At 43.0% G+C, this 22,600-nt stretch overlaps 1 protein-coding gene across 1 annotated transcript; it reads right to left on the reverse strand.

The window, feature by feature from the left end:
• Positions 1 to 90: 90 nt before the first annotated feature.
• LOC115169757 (dual specificity testis-specific protein kinase 2) lies at positions 91 to 22,195 on the reverse strand. Its single transcript, XM_029725677.1, has 11 exons — positions 21,708 to 22,195; positions 19,336 to 19,646; positions 14,336 to 14,457; positions 12,606 to 12,654; positions 8,035 to 8,181; positions 7,612 to 7,694; positions 3,438 to 3,522; positions 3,218 to 3,301; positions 2,919 to 3,005; positions 2,611 to 2,749; positions 91 to 1,368 (listed from the first exon to the last, which is right to left on the reverse strand). Exons 2-11 carry the CDS (start codon positions 19,561 to 19,563, stop codon positions 413 to 415), a joined length of 1,980 nt encoding a protein of 659 aa, XP_029581537.1. The 5' UTR covers positions 19,564 to 19,646; positions 21,708 to 22,195; the 3' UTR covers positions 91 to 412.
• Between the last annotated feature and the right edge of the window lie 405 nt (positions 22,196 to 22,600).

Consider the following 22,600-nt stretch of genomic DNA (forward strand, 5'->3'; position numbering starts at 1 on the left):
AAAATAAAGTGGTGATCCTAACTGACCTAAGACAGGGAATTTTTACAAGGATTAAACGTCAGGAATTGTGAAAGACTGAGTTTAAATGTATTTGGCTAAGGTGTATGTAAACTTCCGACTTCAACTACATGTACTCCCATGCATTTCCCTATGGGGCAGAATATAGTCACAATAAAACATCAAGGAGTAGGCAGTGATTTAAAACCAGCATACACACAAATAACCTCAAGGAATTAGAAGACCCCTGGTTTAGGGACACCTTTAAGAAAAAAAACCCCTAACTTTTCAGTATATTAAATAAAAACAATCTTGAAAAAATAATCTGTATCTGCAAAGCATCGATTAAGATGATCTGAGGGTCTCTATCAAAGCGCCTTTTCTCCATTACCCGTTTTAGTCCTAGATGTCACGCTTAAGATGGCAGTTCTGTGGAGGCGTGTATGGCCGTACACGGCACCAGTACGATGGGACTCAGATGGCCTCCGTTTGTGGCTGGGCTGAGGGTGACAGTGGGACAGGAGGTCTGTTGCTGCTGCATGCCCTCCTGGTCCTCAGCCTCCATCTCCTCACACATAGACACCACGCCCCTACTGTCCTCCACTGGGCCTCCATTCTGGGCCTGCATGGGGTAGAATAAGTGTTTGTCCTTGTCCTCCACTGGGCTCCCTTGGCTGCTGGAGCAGTCCATAGCCTCTGCACTGTCACTGGGCATAGGTGAGGGAAGCCAGCTCTCATCTACTCTGTTCTCCTCCTCTTTCTTTACCATTTCTTGACCTCCATGGTACGGAGGGATCTCTATCACAGCATATTTCCTGGCCCAGGCGCTGAGCACCTTCTGCCTGACCTCTTGGCCCAGCTGGGCCGGGTCACACTTGGAGACAGTGGCAGAGAGGAGACAGGAGGCCGGGGGGCAGGAGCCATCTGAGAGGGCCAGCTGGGGGGAGGCGGGCAGAGAGTGGCACTGCCTGCCGGTGAACCAGGTCTCCTGCCACATGCCCGGGTGAACGGGGGCTCCAGAGTGGGTCTGAGTCCCAGAGGAAAACACGCTGTCCTGGAGAGAGTGCAAGTCGAACATCAGGGAGAACACTGACTTGCTTGGCACGTCAAAGAACTTGATCTTGCCTCCGCACAGGTCCTCACGGGCATTGAAGGGGTTGATCTTGCGGGCCCCTGGCACGGCCCTGGGGCCCGGGTTGTAGTAAGGGTCATGGACATTGACCTTCCTGCCTGGCTTGCGGGAGAAGATGTCTGACTGGCTGCGGGAGAGCCAGATGTTGCGACGAGGACGCGGCGATTTGGGAGGGATCTTGTCGTCCTGCAGACCCAATGAGTTTAACCTCTTAATCCCCTGGACCTTTTCACCTGGACCTGGAGAGAGAAGTAACAGTCAAACATCTCTTCCTCACAACACATGTGATTGTTATGAAGTGTAAGTTCCCAATGTAACCACCAGGGGGCAGTATAAGCCAAGAACGACGGTACAGGCAAGAGATAAACAAACAAAGCACAGTCAAATTTTTACATTGAAGTAAATTGCATAGGTGGAAACATTATAGGAAACATATGCAAATCGTTTATAAGATATAATGTAGAAATACTAAAATGGACTGGGAAGCCAAAGGTAAACAAACAGTGAAGAGGGAGGGACTGTCCGAGGAAGGAAAACTAGCTAAACAAAAGCAAAGTCCAGACCCAATACTCCCATGAACCAAATTAGAAATGAAATAGAATCTGAGAAAAGACAAATGATTTCCAACATACTCTGTGTATTCATGGTGGTTCCCACTTAGCAACATTACTGTAGCTTATTCTTTGTTTCACAGAATCGGGTGTTTGAGAAACGCTTAGAAGTTTACGTCATGTTAAATTGTAGTAAGGCTATTTGAACCTGCAAGCAAACACTATCATAACCGTAGAGGAAAGGACTGGGGAAAGTAAATTACTCTTTGGGACAGAGCTGGGAGGGAAAGGACAGCCCTGGCTTGCCACTGGACCTATTTAGAGTAGACCTGAGGTACATCCAAAATGGCAGCCTATTCCCTATATAGTGTGAGCCCTGGTCAAAAGTAGTACACTATAAAGGGAATAGGGTGTAATTTGGGAGGCAACCCTAGGGGATATGCAATAGGCAGATTACAATGTGGAGCAGCTACTGGCAGCCTCACTGCTGCTTGGTTTACAGCCTCTTCCTGGTTCCAAGAAACCATTTGTCTGCACTGTGCAGTCTTGACACTGTGCAAGAAACTGGGTGTCAAGTGGTGCAGGACTGCAGGCAAACACATGGCAGTCAGGGGGAGTTGCTGCTATGAAAACCAATAATGTCAGGTGAGGTTTTAATGCCTGTACAAGTGCATCTGCAACACTAGATCACAGACTTGGAGATTCAAAACCATGTGTAGTGGACATTGAAGGGAAAGTGGTAACTGAGGGGCATCTTTACACTGTTGTAACTGTTTTAGGGAGTTAATCTGGTGGTGATGTTTATGGTTTTGATAATGCTAATGTTATGCTATCCTCAAAATTCAACTCGAGAATGAATAAAACAGTCCCACTGCCTTGGCAGTCAGGCTTCTGAAGGGGCTTCAGATATGAGGTGATTGGAAACATCACCTTTGGGGATGGTCTTCTTGTCATTTTCCCCACTGAGGGGGATCCTCTCTCGTCCAGACTCTTCTGCCTTCAGCCGACACAGGATCTCCTCCAGCCTCTTGACGAGCTCAGGGAACGAGGGCCGCAGCTTGGGGTCCATCTGGAGAGAGGGGATAGAGTAGCCAGGTCAAACAAGATAAGGGGGTATGACTAAATCAGATTCATTCTAAATCAGATTATGTTACTAGTTTCTATTCCACACAATCAAATACACATTTTGGAAGCAGTTGTGTGTTTTGGAATAATTAAGAGATTGAGGGCCGACTCACGTTGCAGCAGTTGAAGGCCAGCTGTAGGAAGTCATGAGGACAGTCTCCTACCATGTGCTGGAAGGCATGATAATCCAGGCCAAAGTTCTATCAGGGAGGGAGAGGAGATGTCAGACAGGAAATCCATACTTTGGGATGTTATCCATGTTCATCTATTTTTGGCATCTAACACAACATATTGAAAGAGCTGTGCTCTTCTAAACCAACATCATGTCAACTAGACCAGACATGAGTGTAATGAGTGTTAGTCTTATTAATGTCAAGGCGATAGAGGACAGAGGAAACGAAGCAATCCTCACTTCAGTGCGAGGAAGATAATCGGGGTCGGCCTGTATTCGGGCGATGATCTCACAGAGGACAATACCGTAGGAGAACACATCCGCCTGGAAATGGAAGAAAACAGCGAGACAGACATTTAAGGTGAGTTCTTAGCTGGGGGGGGGTGATGTGTAGGAGACAAGTGGTCCGGTTTAGTTCAGGGAGAGGTCAAGGTTTAGAGTTCAGAAGTCAGGGACCTACCTTCTCATTGTAGGGTTCATCTCTCAGCACCTCGGGAGCCATCCAGAAAGGAGAGCCCACCACCGCCAGCTTCTCCCCCTCATCACTGCAGGCACAACACAAGTACAGGAAGAAAGATGTTAGACTGGAGGCTATGTCTTTGGGTGAGAGAATAATGCAATTAATTACTTCACTCAATTTGACAATTTTTATCACACCAATTAGCAGACAAACCAAACATTTGATGTTCCTTCTCCACGACTGTTTTGAGGAACAAGTTGATTCATGATCAGGTAAAGTGCCTTGCAAAAAATGATCCAGACCCCATTGGATTTCTTCACATTTTATTGTGTTACAAAGCAGGATTAAAATGGATTTAATTGTCATTTTTGACAACAATCCAGACAAAATTTGGTAATGTCAAAGTGTTTTTTAAAGACTAATAAAAATGTAATAACTAAAATAGTCATTGCATAAGTATTCAGCTCCCTGAGTCCATACATGTTAGAATCACCTTTGGCAGCAATTCCAGCTAAGAGTCTTTTTGGGTAAGTCTCCAAGAGATTTGCACACCTTGATTGTGCAATATTTGCCTATTATTCTTTTCAGAATTCTTCAAGCTCTGTCATGATGTTGGGGATCATGCTTAGCCAGCAATTTTCAAGTCTTGGCTTGCCATAGTATTTCAAGCTGATTTAAGTCAATACTGTTACTTGGCCACTTAGGAACCGTCACTGTCTTCTTGGTAAGCAACTCCAGTGTAGATTTGGTCTTTGGTCGTAAGTTATTGTCCTGCTGAAAGATGAATTCCTCTCCCAGTCTCTGGTGTAAAGCAAACTGAAGCAGGTTTTCCTCTAGGATGTTGTCAGTGCTTAGCCCTATCCAGTTAATTTTTATCCTGAAAAACTCCCCAGTATTTTCCGATGTCAAGCATACCCATACCATGATGCAGCCACCACCATGCTTGAAAATAAGGAGGCAGTTACTCAGTAATGTGCTGGATTTGCCCCAAACATAGGACTTTGCATTTAAGCCAAAAAATATATTCATTTGCCATGTGTTTTTGCGTTATTACTTTAGTGCCTAGTTGCATACAAGATGCAGGTTTTGGAATATATTCTTTCACTCTTGTTATTGTGGAGTCACTACAATGTTGTTGATCCATCCTCAGTTCTCTCTCATCACAGCCAATGAACTCTAGCCATTTTAAAATCATCAAATGGCCTCACATGCGGAGTAGACCGGGCATGCGCGTGCATATTGATTTTGTCCAGCCACACCAGAGGCGATCAGGACGCGCAGGTTGAAATATCAAAATGAGCTCTGAACCACCTATATTCATTTGGGGACAGGTCGAAACCCATGAAACATTCATGGCCATTTAGCTAGCTAGCTTGCTGTTGCTAGCCAATTTGTCCTAGGATATAAACATTGGGTTGTTATTTTACCTGAAATGCACAAGGTCCTCTACTCCGACAATTAATCCACAGATAAAAGGGTAAACCTAGTTAGTTTCTAGTAATCTCTCCTCCTTCAGTCTTCTTCTTTGGATTTTATATGGCGGTTGGCAACCAACTTTAAAGTGCATTGCCACCTTAATGCAGACGAGCAGTTTGGATGAAATGATTGAATAACATGTATGTGTAAATATATTTTGCAACGCTCGTGCAAGTAACGCGAGCGGTGTGGTCAGCATGTCATGGTAACATCCCTAAGCAGTTTCATTCCTGTACTGCAGCTCAGAATGATGACTATCTTTGAGCTGTCTAGGTGGTTTAATACATAATGCACAGCATAATTAGTAACTAGACCATGCTTAAAGAGAGTCAATGTCTGATTTGTTATTGTTACCCATCTACCAATCACTGCCCTACTTTATAAGGATTTTGAAATAATCTGTGTTTGAAATTCAATACTTGACTGAGGGACCTTACAGATGTATGCATGGGGGACAGAGGAAGGGGTAGTCATAATTTTTTTTTATGTCAACCCCTATTATTTCACACAGAGTGTGTCCAGGATTTTTTTGGGGGTGATTTGTTAAGCCAAATTTTACTCCTAAACTAATTTAGGCTTGCCTAAACAAAAGGGCTGAATACTTATAAAAAGGCTATATTGTAGTTGTTTAATTTTGTATTAATAAAATCTTCCACTTTGACAGAGAATTGTGTATATTGTTGAAAAACAATTGACAGAAATCATCCTACTTTATAACACAATAAAATGTGAAAAAATCCAAGGGGTCTGAATACTTTTGCAAGGCATATGTAATAAGTCCTAGCCAGGAGAGAGCGGGGCCTTCTTAACCTGCTCTGGTATTATTAGCCTAGCACTCCAGTTTATTCCTGACCTGAACAGTACTTCATGTTCCTTCCTAATCAAATGGCCCCCTCCTACTGGCACTTGTCCATCCCTTTACCTCCCAGTCCCACATTAATTTAGTACAGAAAGATTTAACTGGACTGACTCAAAGGAGCAAATCTGAAATAAAAAAATATACATACACACATATATAGTCAGAAGTTGACATGCACTTAGGTTGGAGTCATTAAAACTCGTTTTCAACCACTCCACAAATGTCTTGTTAACAAACTATAGTTTTGGCAAGTCGGTTAGGACATCTACTTTGTGCATGACACAAGTACTTTTTCCAACAATTGTTACCAGACAAATTATTTCACGTATAATTCACTGTATCACAATTCCAATGAGTCAGAAGTTTACATACACTAAGTTGACTGTGCCTTTAAACAACTTGGAAAATTCCAGAAAATGATGTCATGGCTTTAGAAGCTTCTGATAGGCTGATTGACATCATTTGAGTCAATTGGAGGTGTGCCTGTGGATGTATTTCAAGGCCTACCCTCAAACTCAGTGCCTCTTTGCTTGACATCATGGGAAAAATCAAAAGAAATCAACCAAGACCTCAGGAAAAAAAATTGTAGACCTCCACAAGTCTGGTTCATCCTTGGGAGCAATTTCCAAACGCCTAAAGGCACCACGTTCATCTGTACAAACAATACTACACAAGTATAAACAGCATGGAACCACGCAGCAGTCATACCGCTCAGGAAGGAGACGCGTTCCGTCTCCTAGAGATCAACATACTTTGGTGCAAAAAGTGCAAATCAATCCCAGAACAACAGCAAAGGACCTTGTGAAGATGCTGGAGGAAACAGGTACAAAAGTATCTATATCCACAGTAAAACGAGTCCTATATCGACATAACCTGAAAGGCCGCTCAGCAAGGAAGAAGCCACTGCTCCAAAACCGCCATAAAAAAAGCCAGACTACGGTTTGCAACTGCACATGGGGACAAAGATCATACCTTTTGGAGAAATGCCCTCTGGTTTGATGAAACAAAAATAGAACTGTTTGGCCATAATGACCATCGTTATGTTTGGAGGAAAAAGGGGGAGGCTTGCAAGCCGAAGAACACCATCCCAACCGTGAAGCACGGTGGTGGTAGCATCATGTTGTGGGGGTGCTTTGCTGCAGGAGGGACTGGTGCACTCACAAAATAGATGGCACCATGAGGGATGAAAATGATGTGGATATATTGAAGCAACATCTCAAGATATCAGTCAGGAAGTTAAAGCTGGGTCTTCCAAATGGACAATGACCCCAAGCATGCTCCCAAAGTTGTGGCAAAATGGCTTCAGGACAACAAAGGCAAAGTATTGGAGTGGCCATCACAAAGCCCTGACCTCAATCCTATAGAAAATTTGTGGGCAGAACTGAAAAAGCATGTGCGAGCAAGGAGGCCAACAAACCTGACTCAGTTGCACCAGCTCTGTCAGGAGAAATGGGCCAAAATTCACCCAGTTTATTGTGGGAAGCTTGTGGAAGGCTACCTGAAATGTTTGACCCAAGTTAAACAATTTAAAAGGCAATGCTACCAAATACTAATTGAGTGTATGTAAACTTCTGACCCACTGGGAATGTGATGAAAGAAATAAAAGCTGAAATAAAATCGCTCTACTATTACTCTGACATTTCCCATTCTTAAAATAAAGTGGTGATCCTAACTGACCTAAGACAGGGAATTTTTACTAGAATTAAAATGTCAGGAATTGTACAAAACTGAGTTGAAATGTATTTGGCTAAGGTGTATGTAAGATATCATATTTTTTTTATTTTTTACTTTGGGATTCAATTTGAGTCTTAAGTAAGTGTTTCCGTGGAAATGACTTACTCTTGGTTGGGAATCTTCTCAGCAAGACCAAAGTCCCCTACCACTGCCGTGTAGCCATTCTCATCAGACTTGATCAGGCAGTTCTGAGGATAAACAGTGAGCATAAATTCCATCATTAGCTTCCATCAAAGCCCCCATTCACAAGAAGCCGATTTAGCCAGATAATCACATCTCACAATAACATTATGTATTCTGCAGAAAACCAGTTTCCAACTCCCAAGGTTTGAAGAACAGAAACTGAAGCGCGTGTTGCTGTATATAAAGGCTGACTAGATCGATGATTCTTATCTCGGTTGTAGAAAGGAGACAGGTGCATCTGAAATTGCAACCTATTCCCTATATAGTGCACCAGAAAAGTAGTGCACTATGTAGGGAATAGGTTGCCATTTTGGACACATCCATCCACAGTTAACAGCCACCCACTTTGGAGGTGAGGTCCCGGTGGAAAATGCCTTTGGAGTGCAGGTAGCCCAGGCCATTGGCAATCTCACAGGCCAGCTTGAGCCTGGTAGCCCAGCTCAGAGGCTTGTTGCTGTCCAACAGCTGCTCCAGGTTCCCACCGTTGATGTACTGCAGAAAGGTCGAGAGAAAACACAATGCTCCCATTATTACAATTAGGCTTCAGTACAAAAGTACACATTACAAGTAGGCCTAAATGCACATTATCTTGAAATCAATTCCCATATACAGTGAGGGAAAAAAGTATTTGATCCCCTGCTGATTTTGTACGTTTGCCCACTGACAAAGAAATTATCACTCTATAATTTTAAATGGTAGGTTTATTTGAACAGTGAGAGACAGAATAACAAAAAAATCCAGAAAAATGTGTCAAAAATGTTATAAAATGATTTGCATTTTAATGAGGGAAATAAGTATTTGACCCCTCTGCAAAACATGACTTAGTACTTGGTGGCAAAACCCTTGTTGGCAATCACAGAGGTCAGATGTTTCTTGTAGTTGGCCACCAGGTTTGCACACATCTCAGGAGGGATTTTGTCCCACTCCTCTTTGCAGATCTTCTCCAAGTCATTAAGGTTTAAAGGCTGACGTTTGGCAACTCGAACCTTCATCTCCCTCCACAGATTTTCTATGGGATTAAGGTCTGGAGACTGGCTAGGCCACTCCAGGACCTTAATGTGCTTATTCTTGAGCCACTCCTTTGTTGCCTTGGCCGTGTGTTTCGGGTCATTGTCATGCTGGAATACCCATCCACAACCAATTTTCAATGCCCTGGCTGAGGGAAGGAGGTTCTCACCCAAGATTCGATGGTACATGGCCCGTCCATCGTCCCTTTGATGCGGTGAAGTTGTCCTGTCCCCTTAGCAGAAAAACACCCCCAAAGCATAATGTTTCCACCTCCATGTTTGACGGTGGGGATGGTGTTCTTGGGGTCATAGGCAGCATTCCTCCTCCTCCAAACACGGCGAATTGAGTTGATGCCAAAGAGCTCCATTTTGGTCTCATCTGACCACAACACTTTCACCCAGTTGTCCTCTGAATCATTCAGATGTTCATTGGCAAACTTCAGACGGGCATGTATATGTGCTTTCTTGAGCAGGGGGACCTTGCGGGCGCTGCAGGATTTCACTCCTTCACGGCGTAGTGTGTTACCAATTGTTTTCCTGGTGACTATGGTCCCAGCTGCCTTGAGATCATTGACAAGATCCTCCCGTGTAGTTCTGGGCTGATTCCTCACCGTTCTCATGATCATTGCAACTCCACGAGGTGAGATCTTGCATGGAGCCCCAGGCCGAGGGAGATTGACAGTTCTTTTGTGTTTCTTCCATTTGCGAATAATCGCACCAACTGTTGTCACCTTCTCACCAAGCAGCTTGGTGATGGTCTTGTAGCCCATTCCAGCCTTGTGTAGGTCTACAATCTTGTCCCTGACATCCTTGGAGAGCTCTTTGGTTCTTGGCCATGGTGGAGAGTTTGGAATCTGATTGATTGATTGCTTCTGTGGACAGGTGTCTTTTATACAGGTAACAAGCTGAGATTAGGAGCACTCCCTTTAAGAGTGTGCTCCTAATCTCAGCTCGTTACCTGTATAAAAGACACCTGGGAGCCAGAAATCTTTCTGATTGAGAGGGGGTCAAATACTTATTTCCCTCATTAAAATGCTAATTAATTTATAACATTTTTGACATGCGTTTTTCTAGATTTTTTGTTATTATTCTGTTTCTCACTGTTCAAATAAACCTACCATTAAAATTATAGACTGGTCATTTCTTTGTCAGTGGGCAAACGTACAAAATCAGCAGGGGATCAAATACTTTTTTCCCTTCACTGTATAGGCCTACTGTGTGTACCCTATCTAAGGTAGAGATAAGGTACTGCACTATAAGTCAAGCCATTGTTACATCATCCTGTCGGTCATTTGGGGCTACTCTACACACCACTCCATTCCATTCCGAAAGACAGGTCAACGAACTCAATTGAGTTACTCTGAGCGCTCTAAACATAGCATCAATCTAATGCCTGGCACATTTGGGGACAATGACAGTGACAGACACACAGACGGGACTGTGTGCAGGGAAAGCCAAGTGAAGTGGGAATCTGCTAGAAAGTAGCTCTCTCTTTTACTTTGTGCATGTCAGCTTTAATCGTGACAGGCTTGGCTGTCCCATATACAGAACTACTATGTGACAATTAATTACAGAGAGAAATGAAAGTTGACAAGAGTAACGAAGAGAGTAAGACAGGTCCCTTGACTGACCTAATTTCTCTGGGCCTCCCCAGTGGTTCTGGACTGTTGTGTTTTTGTTTTCTTGGCAAACTGTCACAATGACTTCATTGATGGCTTAGGAAAGTTAACATTACTCAAAAGTGTCTGTCTTCGCACAGCTGGAACTGTAAATATCACAATATATGAACACAGCCTATACCTTTTAATGGGATTAGTGAGCAGAATTGGGTCTGCCCAAAGTGAAGAGGTTACAACATCACTCACTTTTGACTTGTGCTTCAGTCTACCTTTGTTCAGGTAGAATGTTTGAAGTAGGCCTGATAATAAGTCAACCTAGACAATATACTGTCCAGGTAGGCCTGTAGTTTACCACAGGATATGCATGCGATACCAGTGAAAGAAATGAACTTCAAGTGTGTTGAATATGCTTGTCCATGGGTCTAAACATAAGCACTAAAAGCCCCCCCACGCTGTAAGGCTCTCTACACTACCTCCTCTGTCTTCCCTCCCCCTGCCCTGCAGACCATTCCCAAACCAATCCCAGACGCAGGAGAGGATTACGTCGGCTTTACCTTACAAATTCCTCTGTAGCCCCCCTGCATCTGTCGTCTGCATGCCTAATGCTCCACTAGGAGCCTCCCCTAAACGGGTGAAGCCCAGACAAATCCTGCTGCCAGTCGGTCAGTGTGGATATGATCCACTCCATGCATCCAGTAGGTTTATAGACGAGACTCTCCAGATCAGAGGAGTGAGCGAAGCAGCGTAGGCCAAAGCTAGGCACACAGGGAGGCCCGTTTTAGGTTATAAGGCCACATCACCTCACCTCCACCCCAAACCATGACACTGTCACCCAGAGAAGGGAGTGTGAGGCCATTTACACGTGATCACAGATCAGAGACAGCAGGAGTAGTGGACAATAGGAGAAGAGGGGCAAAACCCAGGAAGTTGAAATGTCTTAACATGATGGAGTAAGAAATCTACACGGATGCTATTCTTAGAATTTGTCAACTGATATTATTGACCAGCTGAGGAAACTTTCCTCAAACTAAAGAAAAGCCGGGGTACTATGGGGGAAAAAAGCTAAGAAAGACGGAAAGAAAATGGGAATTAATTGTCTCGTGACCACTGAAAGCATCTTCAAATAATGTTGTAATCCCCAAGTGGGTCATGGATTACCCAGATTATAATGCTCCTAATCGGTATTTGCCTAATGTGTAGCCTAGATCTATCAAGCTGTGGGAAAGCAGTGCAGAGGTTACTGTGCCAACCCAATGGGCCCAAGGAGCTTTATGCGGAGGAGTGATTGTATATAAGCCTGTGGCTGCACAGTAACTTGACTCTTCCATTTCCTACCATGGAGGTCCGTCAGGCCCATTGCTAATTTCAGGATCCAGTCAGAGTAAACAGCACTGGTAGCTAGCAGCTAGTTCTGATAACACAGCAGTAGCTGCACAACATAACCACATGATGCAGTGTTTTCAGTATTCACAGCCTGTGGCTTTATGCTGCCGACATCAAAGCCCAAGAGACTGGGGGTGGGGTGAGCAGAACCGATAAACTGCGAGAGCGGCATCAGAGACGTTTCCCTCTCTCCCTCCATGGATCCACATATTGGATAACTTCCTGCTATCGCTCACTTGACACGAGTGCTTGGGTGAATGTGATGTGGCAGACAGTCGTAAAGCTTTTTCCCCAACTAATCAACGCTAATCATTAGCAACAAGAGAGCATGGACACACACACACACACACACACACACGGGTTAAAAATAAGCTTGAAAACAAACCTTAGCCCTAATGGAACCCATCCCCTGGCTGCTCATTGAGATCAACACACACAGCTTTATTTGTGCACATGTAAACTGTGCCTTCAGGCGAACACAAGGTCCTTTCAATTACAGGTCCCTGTACTAGGTGATGTGTCAATGTTCACCTGAGAAAAACCCCTGGGCACACAGTCAAACACCTTTTCATTATATTCACACTGCTAGGAGGCCACCTTTTAGAGGTGTTCTACTTATCTGAGACTTACTCACGCAAGGTAACATCAAACTGACTGTACTGCAACATGACTCAGAAGATTATGACAGTATTAGCTACATTAAAAGTAAAACACATCGCGGCCTATACTGATGCTAGAGGACCCATCACGTTTCTAGAATCACATTCCATTATCGAGTGGACAGAAAACTGAATAAGACAACAGAGTGTCTCAACGTTCCAACCTGAAACGTGACAGCCAGCCTACACCTGAGATACCCATCTATAGGAGGCTCTAAGACACAAAGGAGAACAGTGCTTCCTCTTACCTCAGTCAGAGCATGGAGCTGGCCTTCCTGAACACACACACCCATGAACCTAGAGGAAGACAAAACAAAGAAAAAAAGATAGTTACATGGAAACATGACCAACCACAGTGGTACATGTGGTGGAGACATATTTCCTGTTGCGCTTCTCTCACGTTGCCAATTTCTTTTAGAATCTTGATCTATATTGACATGACTAAGCTATGGGGGTCCAGAATAAAACATTTGAGTGGGCATATATCTATATATATATCTGTGTTTGCACAGGCAGCCCATTTTTTTTTTTTACTAATTGGTCTTTGGACCAATCAGATCAGGTCTGCAAAAGATCTGATCTGATTGGTCAAAAGACCAATTAGTGGAAAAAATATCTGACTTGGGCTGCCTGTCTAAATGCAGCCTCGGTAGTACAAAATGTCAATCTGGCCGAAGGACAACATAGTCCCTTTGAGAGAAAAATGATAACGCTCTTGGTGTGGAAAAGGTTAAATATTTCTGCACTGGTGGGCTGCAAGACAAGACCCAACAAGAGGTACAAACCAGAATGTTATTTTCAGGGGGAAAACAAGGTTCACTCTTGACCTGCATTCAATCTCTTTTTCCTCTCTTTTCTTGAGGTACTGCTTACAAATCTTAACAGGCCGGAGTCACAGTCAAGTCTATTTTTTCTAAATGACACAAATTGCCTGTATCAATATCCTAACACGCGGGCCAGGCCGTATGCACAGCGAGTGTTGGAGCCGCTAGAGTTATGACCCAATAAACGTGAGACTTTGTGGGTCCTCGAAGGGTTCCTCAGACAAAGACCCCCTCATGCTCGTCTGCCCACCCCCACAGAACTAGCTGCAACAAAGCTGTGATTGTAGCACAGCACATACAGACTCTCTCCCTTTCCCACCCAGCACCTACAGCACAATGTGAGCTCTGTAGAACATCATCCAGCACAGAGACACATTGGGTGTTGAGAATGGCAGAAATCACAGAGAAACATGAACAACCTCAAGGATCATGCAAAGCCTCGGTCAGCCTAATCCATGAGGTTATCAAATTCACAGATTAGAAATAGTTCAATATTATTGTCCATGACAACATAAAACATGGTCATACAATTATGTATCCAAAACAATATGTCCCATCATGATGGGTTTGGTCAAATATTTATGCCCATTTTGCAGGCTCACAACGCTATACAAAAATAAAACAGCCTTGGTGAGGAGAAAGTGAAAAAGGAAAGGGCGTGCATGTCAATGAAATCCAAACTCAGGATGTCGTTCCAGAAAATCCATTGTTAATAGGTTTCTGACCTGCTTTCTGCGGAATCAGGGAGATCAAGGTCACCCAACTGATTCCATTACAAAGGCGAACGTCATTTTGACAAAAAGCTTCAGATCCAAGTATCTTTAAAAGGAAGAAGGGTTAAAAAAATGACTGATATTTAGTAACATTCTAAAAGAAGAAAAAAAGAGAGATTAGGCTAGAAGCCCATAAGAAAATAAGCCTATTTATGAATATGGCACCATAATTTTACTAGCCCTGTATTTTACCCAATTTTTTATATCCCCTTGAGATATAATTAATTCAACACCATTGCATAATATTGCAGAAGGAATTTTATGTTTCTTCAAATGGACAGATCGATATACAAACTATACAAAATATGGATGGTGGTGTGCCGAAGAAAATTATGCCGAATATAGTTAGTGGTAGACATCATTTTGTTTCCTGGAACTCACCGGAGGATATTGGGATGGGACAGTCTGTTCATCAGTTGGACTTCTCTCAGCATGTTGGCTCGATTACTGCTCAGTTTGTTCATCTTCAGAGCCATCACCTGGCCCGACACTCTGTGGCGCACCTGCAACAAACAACAATCCGGTCATTTAGGCGATATCTAGGAAGTTACACTGAAAATGAACACTTCTCTCTATAACCATACAGCTCCCTTATCAATATTCCCTTCTAATGAGGACACTATTCTCAAAACATGATCAATATTCCAAGATCATGGAGCATGGCTTGCTCTAACCTTTTATTCCAAATCCAGAAACCATAGCAATAGGGAGTCAGCAGGCCTATTTCTATTGTGAACTAGGTCAGTTACTGGCCTTCCTTGCAGCATTATCTCTGATGTGATCAAAGATAAGTGGCTGACTGTCATCCACAGTTGTGCACTAGAACAGTGAGCCGAGGCTAAGAAAATGTAGGCTACGCTTTGGTAGAGAATACATAGCCGAACACCTACAACAATACAGACCTCTCGCTGTATATCCCAAAGCATAAGTCGGATTGATATGCTTTCTCAGAGGGCCATAACCACAGGAAGTTATACATTAGGGTGAGAAAATGGTGAGCTTGATCTGCTACTGCTCACTTCCTCCAGCTGAAATATTAAGACATTGAAACCAACAGTCACTAAGAAAATACTAAATCGCTCCACTCAGGTCAAAGTCTGCAGGTACAATAATAGATAGAATGCATATAAATGGTTATGTACTGTGCATGTTACATTTTTCATAAATCACTATGATCCCTTTCCTACAGATATGAGTGGTATATCAACACTGTTGGAGAGAGGAGATAAAAGGAAGTTTGAGGTACAGAAAAAGGAAGCAGACCAATCTAGGCCTTATTTATATAGCATTTGGATGAGTCTCTCCAGTGACTAATGCTTCTTTAGCCACTGTTGAAGTTCAAGTACAAAGGAGGAGCTAGTCTTCCTCTTCCCTGGAGGAGAGGAGCAGGCAGCAGATGGCCTCCTCTAGACCCCCCCACTCACACTCGTTCCCCACCAGGAGAGAAAAGAGAACAGTCTGGCTCAAACAAAGACCCATAGGCTGCTCCAGCAAGACCCTGCACCTCCAATCTGTCTCTCCAGCTCGTCAATTCCTAGCCATGTTAACACGACACAGTCTAAGAAACAGATCATTCCATTGATTTCATGCATTTTCAAAGCAATGTAGATCTATTGTCACCTTGCTTAGACATATGGAAACCTCATTACACAGTAAATATTTGGGTCCATTAAGCACTTACAGATGCAAGTATTCAATGTCGTCAGTGAGACGACAAATCAAACTGACAAGCAACGAAGGTAAATATCGTTGCACTCAAAGCCGAAGTCATCACATGAGCCAGAACCATAGTTCCTGTCTGCATTGTATCTCGAGTGGAAAAGACTGGAAACAGCTAGGGATGCACGATAGATCAGTATCGTCCCGATGTCTAGTTTAACGCCGATGTGCAAAACCGATGTCAAAGCTGACGTGCATACCTATATAATGTAGGTACATGACGTAATGACGCCACGTAACATTTTGCGCTACACAGCATTCCTAACCTAGCACACAATGTCTGCTGTGTGGATCGAGCAGTCAACAAGTCAAGCAGTCATTTGAAAGAGTAAGAACATTTCAGCGAGACAACTCAAAGGCGAAATCCATTAACGCCAAGATAATGGAATTCATTGCCCTTGACAATCAACCATTCTCTGTCGTGGGTGATGTTGGCTTTCACGACTGGTCGAGCACCGGTACACACTACCAAGTGCGCTATTTTTCAGATGTTGCCCTACCGGAGTTACACACTAATAGCGTCACCGCTATTAGCTTCACGACTGACATTTGGACCAGCGATATCAGCCCCATGAGCATGCTGAGTCTGACAGCACAGTGGGTCGTCGAGGATTTCGTACTGAGGAAAGTCGTATTGTATGCTCATGAATGCGCTGGTTGTCATACTGCTGCTGCCATTTCAATGGCATTTGAGAACATGTTTGAAACTTGAACACACTAGCTAGCTCCATTCGAACAACTGACTGGAGAAATAAGCTCATCAACTGCTCCTGCAGCAGACGTGATACCCCTCTGTCATGGCATTGAAACGCCTGCTCCACAAAACTGCCGACACAGGCTGTGAACAAGCGATTCGGTGCCATTCTCTCTTTACTGGGTCACCGCCATGCTCGATGCTATGTACAAGGACCGCTACTTCGATGCAGACAAGAAACAGGGTTTACATGAAATGTTACATACACAGCTGGACAAGATGGAAACAGACACAGTGACAGTGTGCACCGAGGAAGAGAGGCCACAGACAGACAGAGCTGAAACTTCACTGCTTGACATGTATGATGAAATCCTTGTTGAGAATGAAATGACTGAACAACGAAACAGCACAGCAAGTAAGTGAAAGAAATAGGTTTTGATTATGTTTTACTGGTAATGGGGACATACATAAATGCCAACAAGATAACTTTTGGTCAGTGTGGTGTGTGTAACCTTTATTTAACTAGGCAAGTCAGTTAAGAACAAATTCTTATTTCCAATGATGGCCTACCCCGAACGACGCTGGGTCAATTGTGCGCCGCCCTATGGGAGTCCCAATCACGGCCGGATGTGATACAGCCTGGATTCGAACCAGGGACTGTAGTGACACCTCTCGCACTGAGATGCAGTGCCTTAGACCGCTGAGTCCATGTGTGTGTGTTAACTATTGAACTGTACTAGAATGCTTAAAAGGCCGCTAAAATGTTAAATATCGGTATCAGTTTTTTTTGGCAAGAAAAATATCAGATATCGGTCAAAAACGTCATATCGGTGCATCACTAGAAACAGCTGATGCTATAACATTATAATGGCCCCAAGGATCAAACAGCGTTTATAACATGGGTGAGCGTTCAGGTGAATGGAGGAAGAAATATATTTAGCATATGTTCAACAAGACAAATACTTGTTGGGCAGCAGGCCCCAATCATGTTGAAGTTGGATGGGCATTCCCTCCCTAAAATACATGGTGTAATTACTTCCGCTCAGACAGCCTGGGGCAGGAGCCTACACGCTGCCCTTCCCCCCACCAAGTCAGTGATCGGTACTGTGTGAGTGGTGTGCATTAACCCTTTGAATTCAATGATCAGTGAATGAGCGGTCCCTGTGCCGCATGGCTCCAGACCTAGCAACACCTTCCCTTCTTTCAATTAAACTGAGGTTATCATTTACTATTAGATATGTAAACTGCTCAGCATTCTATTTCTGTTCCATCTGTATGTATGACTAAGATGCAAGACATGGGACGTGGGTGCTGACATTGTGGTACTTGTGCAATCAAAAATAGAATACTCAGACTGACTTCAGTAGGTAGGGCTGAATTCTATAGTCTACACCTAATTGTATTGAAAATAGAAATGCAAATAGGCTTAACTTTCAAGAGCGCTGAGGGTGGAGAAAATGAAAACGGGAGTTACAACAAAAGTGAATGTAGGCAATTTACTGATGTTTTGAGGTCAGGTTAAGGACTTGACCTATCAGACGTCAACAGCCATCTCTGTGCGAATACCAACTCTGTCAGGTTGAGTTAGTGTAATTTACGATACAGCACTTACCCAAGAGCCATTGCAGCCTAACTACCAGTCCCATCACTAAACCTCTTCAGAGGGAGCTCTCCAAGTCGTAACCACACTGACATGGAAATATAGAAGGCGACATGGAAATATAGAAGGGCTTTTCGCATGTCCCAAATCAGTCTATTGTGAGAGAACCAATCAATGTAATAGGGAGAGGGCACATGAGTATCTGCATGCTCTAAGGGCCTGTCTGACCTCAATGGGGGCTGGTCCATAACCTAACATCTCTGGGTGGTTTGGAGGGAGGTGCAGGGTTTTCCTACTCTGCACAGAAATCAATGTATTAGCTAACTGTATTGCGGACCACTAACATGTTTAATTATAGAATGAGGGCTGAACTCAGTGTATGAGATCATAGGTTTCTAAGTAATCCGGTGTGTGTCCTTATTGTCACACACCGGATAGGTGGAGTGAAATGACACACCATTGCTTTACAGTAGGGATGGGCAACTTTGCGGGGGGTGGGGCCACAAAAATATCTGAACTTATCATGAGGAGCAACAATGGCTCACGGGACTGTGTAGCCACATCCATACCCACACATGCAGTCAGAGCCAGCCCTAGCCTTTTGGGGGCCCGAAGGGAAATGTTATTGCACGGTTTTAGAGTTGATTTCCTGCAATTCTACAAAATTTTCCAATGGATAAGAGAGAAATGTTTGCAGTTTTTAATATGATATCTGAGAGAGAGTGACTAACAAAATCAATTTGCCCCCCCAGGCAATAATTCGACCGTGATTATGACCATGACTACAAGTTTAGATGGCTGGCTAGACTATTTACCAATCGATTTTTTGTTGTTGTTGCTGACATGGGCTAAGTGACTGAGAAAAACTGCTGATGCACAACCAAATTTCAAAATGTCAGCCCAATTATTTTTCCACCAATTCATCTTTTGACCAATCATGTTCAAAAGGCCAATAAGTTAAAAAATATATAAAAATGTGTCTGCCTGTAGAAACGCAGCCTATGTACTGTTTGACATTATTTTTTAGGTACAGGATGCAATTTAGGACATGTTGCATTTTTGCAACTGTAGGTCTCACAGGGTTAAGCTTAGACTAATTTAAAGTAGGGATGCCAATAATATGAGATTTGTTTTGGTACAAAATCTCTTTATCTGAGCAATTGTATTCATATAAAATAATTTCCAATTTTTTAGCATACAAGATAGCTTGGTATTTGTGTTCTTTATTTATTTGTCTGTTTTTATCATCTTTATCAAGGGTACCAATAATTTGAGGTGACTGTGTTGATATTAATTAATTAGCTGTCCTCAGACAACACCTACAAGGCATAAACCTCTTGCATTTCAGGTCAAGCATAACAAACTCACCCTGTAGACCTCTGAGAAGAAGCCAGAGCCAATCCACTCGCAAATGAAGTCATCAAGGCGCGTCAGGCAGGAGAAGGCACTGATGAGGGCACGGTAGGATGAGGGGCACACTCTTCCCACCTGAGACGGGGCCCATTCCCCTCCTCCTCCACCATCCAGGTCATCGAGCCGGTCAGGCCTCATGGAGGGGAAGCCGGCGATGGAGTTGCGCTTGTTCCGATCCATCATTGCCTCTTCACTGTGAACTCTGTGGGGAACTCCTCGATGAAAGTTTCACATTTTTGACAACTCCTTTGCAACACTTTACAGCCCTAAGGGGAAAGAAACACAAAAATCCTATCTCAGCAGGCAGACTGAGGAAATGTTGTGTTTGGGTGGTTTAGTTTCTGTAGTTTATAATACACAATACAAAGCATATGGTTTACAGGCTGCAGAAGACCAGCCAGAAAACACAAAGAGATGACCATTTTCAGCTGTTATCCGTAGCATCTGTATGGAAAAAAATGGTGATGTATGTACCCCTGAAGTATTGTAACTCATAAGCGTGTGTGGTGTGATCTTATACGCATGTCGTTACTTTAAAACAGAACACGTCATGTTGCCTTGAGGGGGATAATGAGCCTAATCTATTTATCACATTCCTCTGACATTTCCTACATTTTTTCCCTCAACAAGACTAAAAACAAGACAAAAAAATGAAGACACAAGCATGACTTTAGATAAGGTCAATCTTCTTAGACACACAAGGCAGGGCTCCAACCCCACCTCTCTCAACAAGTTCACAAATAATGGCTCTAATAGGGATTGATTGTCCAATTATATGAGATTAAGACAAGATAAAACTAAAGTCCAAGACCGGGATCAAAAACAAACCACAGAGCCACGAACAGGAACAAAAAGAGACATAAGAACCCCATAGTAATGATCATAGGAAGCAGCCCTTTGATTTAAAATATTCAGGAACCCTGATTTTCCCAGCATGCACAGGTCTACTGAGTTTACTCAAAGGGCTGGTTGTCCTCCCCTTTTCTTGAGTTAGAGACTTCACTAGAGAGGATCTATTAAACTCTGGGAATATAATTATATTTATTTTTAATTCAGCCTCTTGCGAGATTCCAATCCCCCATCCAATCCCAAACTAAAACAACTGAAATCAAATCGTCCAAAGTTACTGGACTAGTTCAGGGATCTTTTTGCTGCTTGAGCCGTATCCTTAAAAGGATGTTGTCCTCTACTACTAAAATAATCTTTGCCATTTAGCATTTGTATGACAATGATCAAACACCCACTGCCAAGAATGAGTAAAATAGCCACTTGAAACAATCAGCTTTTCAGAAGCAGAATGAATGTAGAACATATGAGGTAGTTCTTCCATTTCAATTGCTGCTAGGCCTTGTATGGGTAAAAAAAAAAAAAGATACATTTCCCTTCATTCAAAGCAGAAACAATATAAATAGCGGATGTCATTTCAACCCTCCCACAGCCACATTGTGGCTACTGTATACAGGCAAAGAGGGATTTCTCCAGTCTAAACCCTAACTTCCCTCACTCCTTCCCTAGCATCTCTGCAGTAGCCTACACGTTATAAACGTTATAACTGGTGAAAAACAATAAGGCCAGTGTGGACATAATGCATGCATCCAAAGTGATACATCTCAGACTCAACTATAAGGGTCTCCGCACGGAAAAGTGGAGGAATTTTAACAGAGTTATCTGTACAGAGGTCTGGGCCAATAATGAAAAAACAAAAACAGACGGGCCATCCCTGTGGTCCCCTGAGGCAATGTTTTTTTTTAAACCCTATACAGCTGTGTAAATGCGCTACAATAAAAGGTGTATATTGTAAATCATCCTAACAGGAGGGTCAGCTGGTTATGAGGAAGTGCAAGATTGATAATTCCCATGAAAAAAAGGGATGAGTGGATGAGGATAGAAAACAGAAAGCATTATGCATAGGCCTATAAATGAAAATCTTGTTAGGTTTCTGTTGTGAAATAACTAGTCAACGAATTGCATTCACCACACGAGTTATTCTTAGTTTCACTATCTGAGCCCTATCTGTTGTAAATGGTGCGTATTGGGGACGGCAACAGCATACCTGACATTCCTGAGATTTTAAATAATGACCCAGTCTTGTTCATAGGGGAGGGCCCAATTTCTCCTGATCTGGAATCAGCAACCTATAACCTAGCAACTAAGACATCTTGAGCTTGGATACAATATGCTAACCAAATGATTGTCTAGTTAGTTACTAAATGGTCACATTACTGTTAGTTAATTTGAATGGCTGGCTTCGTTAACTAACGAACTTGCTAAACTAGCTAGCAAACTCGCATGCTGGCAGCAGTGGCAGAGTTATCAAGAGTTCTTACCTTGCCGTGTGTCATTAAAATGTTGAGATGATGGACTCTTCAACAACAACTTGATGAAACAGGCCAAACTTAGTTCCATCTCATTGCAATAATAGCTTGCAGGCTATTTGATACACTCACCATGCACGAGCTAGTAGAGTGACGTTATCTAGCTGGCTAACTTTATTGTGGTTAGTTGGCTAGCTCGCGGGTCTAGCTAGATAACGTTAGCTAGTTTAGTTTGTCAACAGTCCAAGACGGGATGCTAGCAAACGTTAGCCACTCCAGTTTGCTAACGAACTAGAAGTTATGCAGCCAACGCCGAAGTAACTCTAGCTATCTACACGAAGTATAGCTGACCTCAAAACGTAAACTCACAGTCCCCCTTATGTGGCATTTTGTTTTGTCATTAGTAAGACACAATTGCCGTCTGCCGTGGTCAGATATTTCAATCGTTTGACAGCTCTGCTGCGCAGTGTTGTCTGGCTCCTTCAACACTCCCACTAAACAGCCCTCCTCCGCCTTTTACGTCCAGATTGACAGCTGAAGCTTCCATTCACGGACGAGCATGCGACACTGTTTTTCTTTATGATGGGGTGGTGTGTAATGTACAGTATTTTATTATCTACTGTGTTAGCTCGAATATTGATAGTAGTTTGAAAGTATATAATCATTTTACCAGTTGTGAATACTAATTTACCTCTACTATGCATTGACTCTAGTCTACAGTTATTTCACATGTCACTCTACTACAACACTAATCACATAATTTGGTACATCGATTTTGTTCCAATTAAATAAAGTAATAACATAATCAATTGTTATTCCACAGACTGCGTAATGATGTCAAATATTTCCCATGTTATTCTGAGTGAAATATTAGATTTGTTTTTTACAGAAGCTTGACAACTCTA

The sequence above is a fragment of the Salmo trutta genome, chromosome 31 (genome assembly GCF_901001165.1).
Source record: "Salmo trutta chromosome 31, fSalTru1.1, whole genome shotgun sequence".
Classification (NCBI taxonomy): domain Eukaryota; kingdom Metazoa; phylum Chordata; class Actinopteri; order Salmoniformes; family Salmonidae; genus Salmo; species Salmo trutta.